The sequence below is a fragment of the Solanum tuberosum genome, unplaced genomic scaffold, assembly GCF_000226075.1.
Source record: "Solanum tuberosum cultivar DM 1-3 516 R44 unplaced genomic scaffold, SolTub_3.0 scf00223, whole genome shotgun sequence".
Lineage (NCBI taxonomy): Eukaryota > Viridiplantae > Streptophyta > Magnoliopsida > Solanales > Solanaceae > Solanum > Solanum tuberosum.
Window position 1 is genome coordinate 850,812 of NW_006239146.1, and position 15,786 is coordinate 866,597.

The 15,786-nt window shown below is 33.0% G+C and overlaps 2 protein-coding genes across 2 annotated transcripts; both read left to right on the top strand.

Moving 5' to 3' along the window:
- The first annotated feature begins 1,458 nt into the window (after positions 1 to 1,458).
- Positions 1,459 to 2,301, top strand: LOC107057743 (zinc finger MYM-type protein 1-like). The gene has a single exon (XM_015312906.1). The coding sequence runs from the start codon at positions 1,459 to 1,461 to the stop codon at positions 2,299 to 2,301; it is 843 nt and encodes a 280-aa protein (XP_015168392.1).
- A 78-nt stretch (positions 2,302 to 2,379) lies between these two features.
- On the top strand, positions 2,380 to 3,330 carry LOC107062360 (uncharacterized). The gene has a single exon (XM_015312907.1). The coding sequence runs from the start codon at positions 2,380 to 2,382 to the stop codon at positions 3,328 to 3,330; it is 951 nt and encodes a 316-aa protein (XP_015168393.1).
- Positions 3,331 to 15,786: the final 12,456 nt, after the last annotated feature.

Below are 15,786 nucleotides of genomic sequence, written 5' to 3' on the forward strand. Positions count from 1 at the left end.
AGTTTTGTCCTCTATGTAGGTGTAACTTTTGTCCTTTTAGTTACTTAGGAACTATAAAAAGTAGAACAACTTTTTACTTTTACATTTCAAGTCCAATAGTCAACAATTTTGTCCTTTTTGTTTTTTGTTTTTTTTGTTTTTTTAAAAACTTAACCAAAAAGGCACTAATCCCTATTATTTTCAATTTCTAAAAAACCCCTTTTTATCTTCTACTTTGTTGAAAATCTTCTTGAACCTCTCTTACTTTTCCCCCCAAAATTTTGAGCATATTTTTTTGTTGAAGGAAAAAAAATTCTCCCCGTCTCTCAAATCTCGCACAAGTATGTTTTTCGCTCTTGATTCTAGTCTTTATATATACATATATGATTATTGTGGTTATTTTTCATTTCTTCATCTAAAAAATCCCTTATCATTCTAAAATCAACAAAAAATTACAAATAATATTAGGTATGTTTCTATGTATTCGATTCTGAAATTAAGGTTATAATTATTTTGTTTAATATTTTGTTTTTATTTGTTAAATGTTGAATGAAGAGAAATCATTCATAATATTCTTTTATCTTCTTAGTTTATATTGAAGCCTAGTTTTTCGTTCATCTTGTTATTTACTGTCTCATTCATAAGTCAATGTAATTTATTTTCAAATGTATTAACATATATTGTTTATTATAGTCAGATATGTATGTTGTTAGCCTCATAAAAGTGCATTATCTAAATTGTAGTCTTTTGTTTTATTGATCTAACTTTGAGGAGAATGCTTTCGACATAGTAATGTCAAGTTAATAAGATACTATGGCAATTTATTAAAGTTAAGCAATGCAAATTGCAAGATCATTTAATTGAAATTCCATTTATTTAACAACGCTTTGTTTAGTTACTTTCTAATTTATAATTTTAATTTGGTAATACAGGTTGAATATCAAATGAAGAGATTTTTTCTCTCCTATATCCTCCAAGTTGCCACAATCAAGTTCATCTGCTCAAAATGCTCCTCGGGTGGAAGAAAACTTGAACCAATTAGAAGAAACTCATCATTCCGCTAAAAGATTGAAACAAAGGGTAGATTTGGATTCTTTACCAGCTGATCCAAAGAAAAGAATACCCATTCGAGACTATTATCCGGATGAACGTGATGAGATTAGACGAGCATATATCCAAAGAGGTCCTCATCAACCTTGAATTCGCGAGTTTCCTCAAAGTGATATTTCTGGATTAAAACGTTGTTTTAATCGCAAATGGTTTAAAAAATATCATGATTGGTTGGAGTATATTGTGACTGAAGATGCAGCTTATTGTTTGTGTTGTTATTTATTTCAAGATGAAAACATTCATCAAGGTGGAGGTGAAACATTTTCAAGTATAGGGTTCAGGAGTTGGCACAAAAAGAAAAGATTAGATACGCCTATTGGTAAGTCAAACAGTGTTCACAATCAGGCAAAGAAGAAGTGTGAAGATCTAATGCGACAAGAACAATCAATTCAAGCCACATTTGTTAAGCTATCAAATCAAACCAAGCTTGAGCACAAAATTCACTTAAAGGCTTCAATTGAAGTGGCGAGACTTCTCTTGAATCAAGGATTGACATTTCGTGGACATCGTGAAGATGAATCATCGCTAAACAAAGGTAACTTTCTTGAAATTCTTTCATGGTATGCGAAGCGGTGTGATAAAATTGGTGAACTTGTGTTGAAAAAGGCTCCAAAAAATGACCAGATGACTTCTCATAAAATTCAAAAAGATATAGTCACTGCATGTAAGCTTGAAACAATTAAAGCTATTATGGAGGATCTAAACGGTGACTATTTTTCATTGTTAGTTGATGAATCTTGTGATATATCACGTAAGGAGCAAATGGCAATTGTTTTGCGTTATGTTGATAGAAAGGGGTCTGTGGTGGAACGGTTCATAGGAATTATTCATGTTCATGATACTAGTGCTTTATGTTTGAAAGAAGCTATTGTTAACTATCTTGCGCAACATTCTTTGAGTTTATCTTTTATACGAGGGCAATGCTATGATGGAGCTAGCAATATGCAAGGGCTTTTAAGTGGCCTTAAAGTTTTGATTCAACAAGAAAGTAAATCAGCTCATGCAATTCATTGTTTTGCTCACCAACTTCAGTTAACTCTTGTTGGGGTATCTAAAAAATGCCTTCAAGTTGGAGAACTTGTATTGTTGGTTTCTAATGTCTTAAATGTAGTGGGAGGTTCTTTTAAACGTATGGATGAACTTCGAGAATCTCAAGAAAAAAAAGTTCCAGTGGCACTTGATATGGGTGAGGTTGAAAGTGGTAAGGATTGAATCAAGAACTTGGGTCTTGCTAGAGCTGCCAATACTCGGTGGGGTTCACATTACAAATCTTTTAAGAACTTCATTAGTATGTTTGGCTCTATTACTGATGTTCTTGATACTATTGTTGTTGATTCTGAATCTGTTGAAGAAAAAGCTAAGGCAACCGGATATTTTAAAGTTTGTCAAACATTTGAGATTGCTTTCATATTGCATTTAATGAGAGATATTTTAGCGATCACAAATGAGCTTAATGAGTCTTTACAAAAGAAAGAACAAGATATTGCAAATGCCATTCTACTTGTTAAAGTGGTGAAGAAACGATTGCAAGATTTAAGGAATGAAGGATGGGATTCACTTGCCGAGAATGTGTCTGCATTTTGTGTCAAGTATGATATTTTGATACCTAATTTTGATGAGTTCTATGTTAATTTTGGAAGATCTCAACGTAAAGTTGCTAAGTATACTATTTCACATCACTATCGTGTGGAAGTATTTTTTAAGATTATTGATTGGCAGCTTCAAGAACTCAATGATCGTTTTAATGAGGTTAGAACAAATTTGCTTATTGGAGTTGCTTGCTTGAATCCAGTTGACTCATTTTCTAGTTTTGACATCAAGAACATATTGAGAATGGCTGAATTATATCCTGATGATTTTGGTGAAAATGTAATGGTTACTCTTAGGAATCAGCTAGAGACTTATATAGTTGATGTCCGTGATGTTGATAAAAGGTTCTCCAACTTAAAAGGGCTTGGCGATCTTTCTGAAATGCTAGTTAAGGTAAAGAAGCATTTAAACTATCCTCTTGTGTTTCGCCTTATAAAATTTGCGTTGCTCCTGCCGGTTGCTACTGCTACAGTTGAAAGAGCTTTCTCGGCAATGAAGTTGATCAAGAGTGAATTGCGAAATCGAATGGATGATGATTTTCTGAGTAGTTGTATGGTGCCTTATGTAGAGAAAAGAATATTTAATACTATTTCTGATGAGAGTATTATGAATAGGTTTCAAGAAATGAAAACTCGTAGAATAGAATTGTAATGATATATTTTAATTAATCAAAATTTGTTTTGTTTGCATTTTTGCTTATTTATTTTTTATATCTTGAACCCACTTCGTGAAAATCTTGAGTCCGCCACTGACTGTATAACCACTGGTATGCTATAATCCTTGTATAACTTGTCATAGAACCAAAGGACTGCTTAGTGCAGTTAAGTCTAACAAGTGTATGACTTCATATATAGTTCAATCGAGTAGCTGTCATCTGGTTTTGCAGGTTATATTCAACACCATAAACATTATTGAACAAACAGACAATGTTTATTAATTATATGCACGATGAAGAATGTTTCATATTTGAAGATTATCAGTTTAAACAATTCAGGTTCGGATGCCACATGTAAGTTTAAATATTTTAATACACATCAGGATCTTAAACACAATAATCTTACATCGTGATTGTTAGGGCCACATACCTTATGCAGAAGACATCATCTCAGAGAAAAGCGGAGCATTAGTTGTAAATTGGTTTCTACCTCCTTGCCCTAACCTTACGTTACCACAGCCGTAAGTAATGAAAATAATGTAGAGATTATGTGGTAACCCTAATTAGGTGGAGGGAGGACCAATTTATAGAGATTAAAATTTAATTTGATACGTCTATCAAGTAACCGATGTACGTACGAGATCTATTCTTCATTAAATATTATTTATTGTATTACTTGGATCACAAGTAAACTTGGACCATAAGTAAGAAATTATTCTTACACAAGGTTCATTACACCTTGAAGTCCAAACTCATGCTACATTCTACGGTGACCAAAATCAACAAGATGATGCCACATGTCACTCACTGTGACCAGGTAAACCAAAACGACTTGAATATTATTTGGAAGGCATCCATCTTTGATCTACACACAGTCGTCTCAACATGTTCCCTCCTTTTGAGAATTCTCGTCTTCGTTTCCTCCTTCTCGCCTACTAAAGTGAATGAGGGGTATGTTCAGTCCAGGAGGCTAGTCTGGACTCGCTGTCTCATTCTAAAAGATAGGTTCCCGTAATTTTAGTGATCGGATTGTCATGGTGCAAAAGCTGATACATATGGTCAAAATAAACTTATTCTAAAAATAATAGTATGAATTTTGATTCTTCAATAAAATATTATAGATTTGATGAGTATCATCAATACAGAAAAAGATACAACCAAAGTAATTAATAAAGATGAAATAATTATACGAGCTTGTGAAGTTGTTTGATAACGTTTTGACAAATATCTTTAATATAATTATAACTTGATATAATTGTAGCATCTTCAATTTGTAGTTGTTGACAAGTGGAGGTGAATCTATCAGCAGTATCAACATCATCTACGGCTTCTGAGATATTCTTTTTCTTAAGATGGTCTATAGAAAAGTCCAAATTGTCAACTACCACACTATACCATTTTGAACAAACAGTTCTAGTCCCTGCAGAAGCATTTCTTGGGTGCCCTCCATTAAGGTAGTCACAAGTGGCTGATGCATTGGCTTCTCCTAATTCAAGTAAAGATATGATTGAAGCAAAATCTGGGTCTGCTTTTATTTGGAAAGACAAAAACAAGAAGAGGGTGACAACAACTAAACTACTTCTTACACAATCCATTTTTATGCTGCTTCTTCTTTTGATAATTTTCAGGAATGTGATTGTATTGTATATATAGCTACTTTTGTTGCAAGAGGTTAATGCTTTTCATTAATATTGCCATAAAGAAAATTCTGATTGTCAAGATTTGACCATGACTTTTGAGTAACTTAATCAAATGAAAACATATTGCATAATAATTTGGTCAAAGACGTATTAATATAATATTTACTAATATACTAACATTGTTGACTTCTTCTAATTAGTACTTATAGACATATAAATTATTGAAAACTTACATAAATTTCACTAGTTTAGGAGTTAATCATTTAGTTATACTGTAGTTTGTAATATTATGTATTTTACCAGATTTTGGTGCCTCCAGTTACATCTAGATACATGAGGTCAAATTTATGTGTAATTTGTTCTAGCTAAATACATTGCATCCAAGTGGATTCACATGCATATGAGATACATAACAAATCTCGCTCGCCTCTCTCCCATCTCCCTCACCACTCTCCCATGTATTTGAGCAAATCACTCTCGATACATACATATACATGTATGTAGTGGGTATCTAGTGTGATTCACATGTATCTGGGATACATATGAATTTCGCTCGCCTTTCTCCCTATTTTTGTGTATTTGGTAGCAAAAATACATGTATTTAAGTGTAAGATATGTAGAAAACTCTTAATTAATGGTAAGATACATAATATTTTGAAAGTATAAGTAATAATAGTATATATAGTAGTGAAGTATGTCTAATTATGTAGTTTTTGCTAAATTTTATTGTGTTAAATTCATAGAAATTTTTGAATTTAATTCATGTTCATTTGGGTTGATTAATTAATCTGGCCTTTTTTCCCCCTCCCACTAGGAGCTCCTACCTTTTTTGCTCTCTTGGTGACTTGAACTCACAACCTTAAGGTTGGACTTTATAAATTAACTAGTGAACTTGGCCGCGCTTCGCACGGTTATAAAAAACATGAATGGACTCATAAAATTATCTTTTTTGTAAAGGCATAATACATAAATATGCCTTTTAACTTGGTCTGAGCTTATATTTATGTCCTCCAACTTTGAATGTGCACAAGTAGACACTTAAACTTATATAGAGTTGAATAAATAGACACACGCATCCTACGTGACATCCTACATGATCTCCTACATATATTACACTACGTAGGACTCACGTGTCTACTTGTTCAACTTTATACAAGTTAAGTGTCTACTTGTGCACACCCAAAATTGGAGGGCATAAATGTGAAATAATGTCAAATAAAAGGGCATATTTATGTATTATACCTTTTTAAAAATACGGAAAATGGTCAAAAATACCCCTGAACTATGCGAAATAGACCACATATACCCTCCATTACATTTTGGGATAAAATATACCCTTGAACTATGCAAAATAACCACCTATACCCTCCATTACATTTTGGGATAAAAAATACCCTCGCCATTATCCCAAGAGACCACAAATACCCTCAAGAGTTAACTACCCAACTTTTTGGTGACGTGGCAAGCCACATCGGACGAATCCCTCCACCCAAGTTGGCGATAAAAGTCGCGATAAAATCTCAAAATATTGCCACTAAAGGTTATGAATGATTTTTCGTGGCGACTAAGGCTGCAACAACCATTCCCTAGTATAACATATTTTTTCAACAAAAAATATGATAATTTTCGGTTGCAACCTAATTTTCTAAAATAAATAACATGCACATCAATATTAAAAACATCCAATATTATTACGAAAATCATCAAAATTACTTCTAGATTCAAATCTCCTACTATATAATGCATCATTGTACATTTTATGCATTTACATATGACATAAAAATAAAACATATAGTGTCTTCGAACTCCTCCTTGATTGATATAATTTGTGATTTTTTAAAAACAATGAAGAAACACAAAATTAGAATTCAATGTTAAAAATCAGTTAAAACCTTTAGTGACGATATACTTTTGTGGCGATTTGTGTCGCTGCTAAAGATCTAGTTCTTTTGTAGTGAATCCTAGTTGGCAACGATTAGGTGGAGGGTTTAGTCCCACTTGGCTTGCCACGTCACTAAAAAATTGGGGTGTTAACTCTTGAGGTTATTTGTGGTCTCTTAAGATGACGACGGGGGGATTTTTATTCCAAAATGTAACGATGGGTATAAGTTGTCTATTTTGCATAGTTCAAGAGCAATTTTGACTCTTTTTCATTAAAAATATAATCACGATCAAGTCAAATTTCAATTCAAGATAAGACACTTGGAAGAAGATTTTTGTATGTGACCTTAAAAATTAAGCTTACATATACTTTTCATTTTAAAGATAGATAGATAGCAATATCATCCTCTAAACATTTGAAACCTCAAATGTTTATTTATTCAACACTAATGTGAACATAAGAAGTTTGTTTTGAATTCAATAGCCATAATTCATTTGGTGTACTGAAAGGATTAAAAGTAATTGAAAAACTATCAAGTTTGTCACTTTAGTAAAAGTCTTTGTTAAACAAATTTTCATTGTTTAGGCAATATGTAGTGATTAAAATTAATTAAATGAACTGTTTGAAATGAAATGGAAAATCAATAACTAATCAATTTTACCGTTTCATAAAAATGATCAAGTTAATTGAGTAGGTTCATCATCATCCTCCAACTTACTTCTGGCTTACTCCTTTATAAGAAGACGTGGAGTACTATGTTCATCGTTTGCAATAATCAAACAACACATACAAGCCAAATATTTTAGTCACTACATAGCTTTGTTTGGAGAATGTGATATGACTATTTAATGGCCAATGTCTTTACAATAAGTTTGTTAATCAACAAAGAACTAAGAGTAGTGTACTTTTATGAGATATTCAACTGTGCACTCTGAAGAGTTGTGAAACTATGTGTATTCGACTGTACAAAACACACATATATTATGGATGTGTTGCAGCCTCGTTGGCAACTAAATAGATAACCACTTTGCTGTGATGGACAACATATATATGTTGGCCTTTTTGGCAACTAAATGACCAAAATTTATGGAATTTAGTCTGACTGAGTTGCAGTCCAGATGGATGTTCTCTTGTTTTGTGCCTACACCATATGAATGTCTTGTTTCTGCATAATAAAACAACAAAATTTATCCAATAAATTTGAAACAACAGAAAACAGTCTATTACAAACTAACTTCGATAACCAGATTTATTTTTTACGAAATAGCTATAATAGCGGCCACAACAAATTGAATTCAAAATACTAAAGGGTCATCTCTTTGTGGCACTACTTGCTAACAGAAACATAGCGCAACATTTTTACCAAAATAAATATTCAAGAACATCCAAAAAGTCTATCATGTACTAAATAATGAGTTGTGAATCGAAAATTCAAACAATTTGGCCCATAAAGCTTGAAAACTTCAAGAACAATATCAGTAATATATATATAGCAAACTTTAGGGGTCGTGTTTTTCTTTGCACTGTACATACTCTTGTTAATAGACATGAATTTGAAATACAATATTTGCCCCTGATTTTATCAAAACAAAAAGATTTGCCAAGAAAGGAAGAAAATGAGGAAGATGAGTGGATTGAAAGAAGTAACTCTTCCTTTTAAGGGGAAGAAGTGATCATTTTTTTTCTATGGAAAAGAAGCATCGGTTGATATATTCAATGCAATTTATTAGGAGTAATTGTTAATTCGTGGGGTTAAGAAAGCGAACAGTTTAGAGAAACGGCTAAAACGGCTTTTATTAATTCAATTAGCTAGTAATAAGATTAATATTGTGTTATAATATTTAAGAAATGAATGATGATAATTAAAATTTCAACAAAAAAGAGAAAAAATAAAAATGCAAAAGCTGATCAAAGAGAGATGCCACATCAGCGGACCTATGTTTCTGTTTTTTTTATATTTTTTTTTATATATATAGATTAGTCTATTTTTAATAAATCAAGTCTAAGGTCCATTACAGAGAAAATGATCAAAATAGTCCTTAATGTATAGGGTTTGAATTATTTTGATCCTTTATCTATACCATCTTATCAAAATAGTCCTTAATGTATACATAAAAAGTATCATTTTGATCCTAACCCTAAAAATTAACTGAAACATCAAAAAAGGGTTAAGTTTAACGGTGGGTCCCACACTCTTCTTCCTCCCTCTTTCCTCCCCATTGCTTCTCCTTCATGTTAAAAAAAAAGAACATATAAAATGAAAGAAAAAGTCCCAATTATTATCTCTAAATTTGTGATTGAGAAGAAGAGGTACCTTTTCTTTCACAGATCCATTCTCCAATCTTCTCTCTTTCATTCTGCAATTCGATTTCACCGAAATCCGATTTGGTTTTTACTCACATCTGGTTGTAATCTGCTGATTCTGAGCTTACTTGTATGCTTCACTGTTCTTCCATCTCACTGTTGACTTTTGTGTTTGCGTTAATTTGTTATAACCTGTATTGATTTTTTGATGTTGACTGAAGTAAATAGATATGTTTTCTGGACTGTTTGAACTACATTTCTTCCTTGGCATTTTTATTACCTCTAGATGTTTGTGATCTGACCATCTTTGATCTGGTAACCTCATTTTATATGTTCTTTTTTTTGAACATGAAGGAGAAGCAATGGGGAAGAAAGAGGGAGGAAGAAGAGTGTGGGATCCACCGTTAAACTTAACCCTTTTTTGATGTTTTCAATTAATTTTTAGGGTTAGGATCAAAATGATACTTTCTATGTATACATTAAGGACTATTTTGATAAGATAGTATAGATAAAGGATCAAAATAATTCAAACCCTATACATTAAGGACTATTTTGATCATTTTCTCGTCCATTACACCTTAAAGTCCAAACTAATGTCACGTTTCACGGTGACTAGGCATCCAAAGCCAACAAGATGATGCCACATGTCACAGTGAATAGTCAAACCAAAACAAATAAGATGATGCCACGTGTCCAAATGATGTGATAGTCACAGTCAAACTCAAGAACTAGTCACAATCCGCCAAGTGTAAAAATGTCATCTTTTGGCCAATCTCCACATATCCAAAATTCTCAAGACCATTCTCACTAAAAACATTCAATTTTAAGGCACATTATCAAAACAAATAAATAATATCAACTGAAAATTTAATTTGAAATGAAGAAATTATAATTTTTTTCATTAAAAAGAGCTTCACGTCCATCATATCAATAAACACCTCCGTAAGTAGTGATCTTAAAGCAAGAATAAATTGTTGATTTTTTTCCCCTGTTCATCACATCTAAGAATAAGTAAGAATAATTTGAGATAATTCTCATTTATTGATGGAAAAGAACTGGGTGTGACTGCTTCAAAGAAGGAGAAGGAGGAGAGGGGGCTTCGTCGAAGAAGAAAGGGATGAGGCAGATGGTGGCTTAGGCACCAGGGTTCGAAAAAAAGGAGAAAGAAGGGTGCGGTTGGGGGGTTCGAAGAAGGAGAAATAGGGTGAGGGTGAAAGATTTCGAAGAGAGAAAAAAAAGTGGGGGTTAGAGAAAGAAGGGGGAAGTGGTACATGTGGTGGCTGAGGGTGGCAGGGGGTGGTGGGGTGTGAGGAAGAAGAGCTAGGGTTGTTGGTGGATAGGGCCAGTGGGGTGGTAGGGTGTGAGGAAGACGAAGGAAAAAATTCTTATTGGCTGAAAAGAAAATAAAAGTAGCCCAATTGTTTTTTTTCTCTTTAATTTTTTATTTTTTACGCACTATTCTTTTTTTATTTGCCACATCAACCATTACCCATTAAGGGATATTTAATTTACTTGAAAGATGTTTAGGGGGTACTTAAATACCCCTGTAGTTAAAGTGCTAAAGTAACTTTTTGCATCCGAGTTTGGGGGTTGGGGGGGGGGGTGGGGGGATTTGATGTATTTCCTCACAAATAATATAAATTTGGCCAAATACATAGATAGGCCCTCCAACTCGTTTTCATTTTTCTATTTTGGCATTCTATCTTAGTGTTGTTCCATGTTAGTCTTTCAACATCATTTTTATGTACCACTTAAACACAAAATACTAATTTTATGATTTCTTTATTTTATATATGTTCTTCAACTACAATTTTGCATTTTAAAAATCAACGTCCGTTCATGAGTTTTTGTAAAAAAATAAATGAAATTGACAGACTATCATTGATTTATTTTTGAAAAAATAATAATTTTTTTTTGTAAGTTTCTCTATATTCTTGCATGAAAAATAACCGATGAAAGTGCGTTGATTTTCTTTCTTAAAAAAACATTGACAACCAAACAAAGTCTGTCAAGTTTTAACCCTTTTTAAATAGTGTTATTAGCAATGAACAAGAGTCTTTTTTTTTTTTAAACTTGTATTGAAGATGAGTTATTTTTACCCATATTGAGTTGAATTATGAAGTAGAAAGCTAATATTAGAGTTAAATCCAGATAGCCAAGATATGGAAAAAGTATGTGATGTTATTTAATTTAATTGTCATTTAAGAAAATAACTGACACACTCTCGTCGGTTATTTTTCACGCAAAAATATAGAGAAACTCTCAAAGAAAATTATTATTATTTTTAAAAAACAATGTTCATCCGTTATTTATTTATTTATTTTTTACGAAAACTATTGGACAAATGTCAATTTTTAAAATGAAAAAGAATGCAATTGAAGCACATAAAATAAATAATTAAGAAATTATAAATTTAGTATTTTGTGTTTAAATGATACATAAAAAATAGAGTTAAAAGGTTAAAATGAACCAAACTATAGAATGTCAAAATGAAAAATGAGGTATTTGGCCTATAAATGTTGTTCTTCAATAAAATATTATAGATTTGATGAGTATCATCAATATTAAAAGAGATACAAGCATAGTAATAAATATCAAATAACAAGAGGTTGATTTAAAGTTCTTTGAGAACCTTTTGACAAATATCTCTAATATAATCAATACTTGATGAAAGTGTAGGATCTTCAATATGCTCATCTTGACAACTTTTGTTGAATTCATCAGCTATTTCAACATCATGTGCAGCTGTTGAGATTTTGTTTTGCTTAAGATCATCTATAGAATCATGCAATTTGTATGGAACTTGACTATACCATTTTGTACACATAGCTCTAGACTCTGCAGAAGCATTTCTTGGGTTCCCTTCAGAAAGATATTCAAAAGTGGCTGTTGCATTGGCTTCTCCTAATTTAAGTAAGGATATGATTGCATCAATATCTATGTCTGCTTTTATTTGGAAAGACAAAAACAAGAAGAGGGTGACAACAACTAAACTACTTCTTAGACAATCCATTTTTATGTTGTTTCTTCTTTTGATAATTTCAAGAATGTGATTGTATTGTATATATAGCTACTTTTGTTGCAAGAGGTTAATGCTTTTCATTGATATATCACCATAAAGAAAAATGTCAAGATTTTGACCATGACTTTTGAGTAACTTAAATCTAATGAAAACTTATCCCATAATAATTTGGTAAACAAAGCATTAATATAATATTACAAATATACTAACATTGTTGACTTTTTCTAATTAGTACTTGTAGACGTATAAATTTTACTAGGTTAAATTCATACACATTAGTATTGAATTTAATTCATGTTCATTTGGGTTGATTAATTTATTTGCCTTTTTGTTTTTACCCTTCCCACCAGGAGCTTCTACCTTTTTGGCTCTCTTGGTCACTTGAACTTACAACCTTAAGGTTGAACTTTATAAATTAATTAGTCTATTTTCAATAAATTCAAGTCCAAGGTCCATTACACCTTGATGTCCAAACTCATGCCATGTGTCATGGTGACTAGGCATCCAAAATCAACAAGATGATGCCACGTGTCACATAAATGGCACATAGAGTTTTATACTGGTTCGGATCAACGGTGTGATGTCTAGTCCAGTCTCCTTGGGTTTCAAGGGTTTCCTTAAGAGCTTTTGAAGGATTTGTGGTTACAACAACTTTGAATCCTAATACGTTACAAACTTTTGATCTCTTGACGCAAACTCTACCTGTATAACTTAGGCTATCTCTTCTTTCTCTTTTCCTTACAATTTGATAAACAAAAAGTACAAATGTTTTATGAAAGATGAAAGAAAGACAATACAATTATTCAAGTGAAATGCATTGACTTCCTCTAATTCTATGGATGGTTTATATAGTTTTGCTCTTTTTTTCTTTTAAGTTAAACCCAAGAGTCTTTCATTCAATCAAGGATTTATATTGATTCCTTGATTGAGTCTGATTTGGGGAAGATTGAGATCATGTCCATATCAGATATATTCATGATATTCTTCCTTCTTGACGAGATTTGCCTTCCTTTCTAGATTCCTTGATTTGTGAGGCCTAGTCCGTCAACTTGTCTTGAGGATTCCTTGATTGGTGAAGCTCTGTCCATCAGCTTGATTGTGAGGATTTCCTGATTTGATCTTGCCCTTCAATTATGGCCTTGAAGATTGTAGGTTTGATTGATTGCTTGATTTCCAGAATAGAGTTGCTTGACTTCAGTAATTTAGAACAGTTGGTACTACAAGCAAAGCATTCAGTTTAATTGTTAATTATCAAAATTCATTTGTTGTATATTCGAGAGGCTAATAACAGTGACTAGACATTTAAAACCAACAAGATGATTTCACATGTCCAAATGATGTGGTAGTCACAGCCAAACTCAAGAACTAGTCACAATCCGTCAAGTGTCAAAATTACGTCTCTTGACCAATTATAGGCAACTTTGCCCTCCCCTTACAACTATAAATAGGGGATAAACATGACATTCTAGGGTATTCTGCAAACACTTCAAGAGGCACTGAAGCAAGCATTGTAGAAAGTTACAACATCCATGCCAACACGGGTGCAACATTACATGCTTAAAGGAGAATTTATCAAATTTGAAATTTGATACTTGCAAAACACTAATCTAAAAATGTCACGACCCAACCCACCGGATCGTGTGGGCACCCACTCTAACACCTAAGTAGGAGAACCCTCATATCCCAATAGTAAAAACATGTGAAAATTTAAAGAAAACAGAAAGAAATATAATACTCTTAGACACACTTTTTTGGTTAACTTGTAAGTAATTTTAATCAACTCCCATGGATCTAGTCTAAACAGGTACAAGAGCTACTAAGAGTTCAACTGGACAATTAAATAAAGGACACAACTCTCACCATGCGGAGGGAAGGATAGAAGTAGAGCCGTCAATATGGGCTAGGCCCGTTGGGCCAGCCTGGCCTAACCCATGATTTGATAGGGCTTGGCTACAATTTTTGGAGCCCATTTAAGAAAATGACTTTTTAGTCTGGCCTGAATAAGCTTGTCGATTTGTGGGGCTTGAGAAATATGGATAGGGCCGGCCCGTGGGCTAAATAAAAATTAATTAAAAACAAAACAAAACAGAGTATTAAAAATAACAAGAGTCTACACTCAAAATCTATTTAAAGTTTGAAATATTACAATTTAAATACAAATTATGTTTATAAAATATGTACTACATAAAATAAAGTTCCTAAAATTTCTAGGGAATCACTATATAGGCCATAGCCTATGAAATATTATCATAGTTTTTGTGTTTTATTATGATCATTGGTAAACAAATAGGTTAATATTTCTATTTAGCTATTTATGTTTTTACTTGAAATCAAACTTAATAAATATTATATAGATAATATTATTTGTGTATTTGATTAGCAAGTAGTAACACTAGTCGATATTTATGATAATATTTTCAAATTATAATTTAATTTTAAAAATTATAAAAAATATACTTTTAAGAAAAGAGGGTTGGCCCGGCAAAGCCCGTAGCCCACACATTTGTGGGCTGGGCCGACCATTTCTGGCCCACATAAAAAATGGGCTAGCCCGGCCTGACCCGTCAAATTGCAAAGCTTGTATGGGTTAGCCCGGATGGGGTGGGCCAGCCCATATTGACAACTTTAGATAGAAGCTGTTGGAGATTGTCTTTGTCTTCACCTAATGGAACGTCACTAATCCTGCATCCAGACTATGTCAAAGACATAGCAAGAGTAGTATCAGTACAAAACACGTGTACTGGTAGGCATCATCGGTCAACCCGATGCCCACCACATAATATAAGAAATCAACTAATAAGATCATGAAATAAACACTCGCTTCTCCACCTTACCCCTTTCTTGACATACCTCCAATATACACTAGTATTCTGACTATTGACATCCTTCTTCATCAACCTACCTAACATGTACTTGATCTTAGCCTAACCCTACTAACACGTAGAGAAATTCCCCCAAATACAACCACCAACATTTCAACTAACCGTTCACGTCACACCCCTACTTCCTCGTCACATTACCCAACCATAGTCACATAATACATTACATCACGCTCCCTTAACATTCAACCCAATCTCTTTCCCCCAAGGTGAAATCCACCTAAGCATATTTCATCACACACGCTACCTCTACTCTTCGCCAGTACAACACACGAACCACCCTTAGTATCTATTTCTCGCCTCTTGAACATTTTTCCCTTCCACTATACCAAACAGGTTCGCTCATTACAACTAAAAATCAAATATAAACCATCATACATGTGACCACTAAGTGAAACATAAGCAAGTCAATACAACACTAAACTCACATGCATATATATCAACATATGTGATATTATCAATATTCACGAACAACAAACAACTTCACATTTTATATCACATCATTGGTCTTCTCACGGAAACCAAACCCAAACAATTAGTTATGCCAGAACATGGCAACCGATCCAAGTTAGTTATGCCGGAACGTGGCAGCCGATCCCATAGTTATGCCGGAACGTGGCAACCGATCCAATAGTTATGCCGGAACGTGGCAACCGATCCATTCAACACATCACAATCATAATCAAGTGTATATCTTCAAGATCATACATTTAAGTCACGGTTTC

Excerpts from the sequence above, each read along its gene's own strand:
- LOC107057743 (XM_015312906.1), top strand. The coding sequence starts at position 1,459 with ATGCGACAAGAACAATCAATTCAAGCCACATTTGTTAAGCTATCAAAT.
- LOC107062360 (XM_015312907.1), top strand. The coding sequence starts at position 2,380 with ATGTTTGGCTCTATTACTGATGTTCTTGATACTATTGTTGTTGATTCT.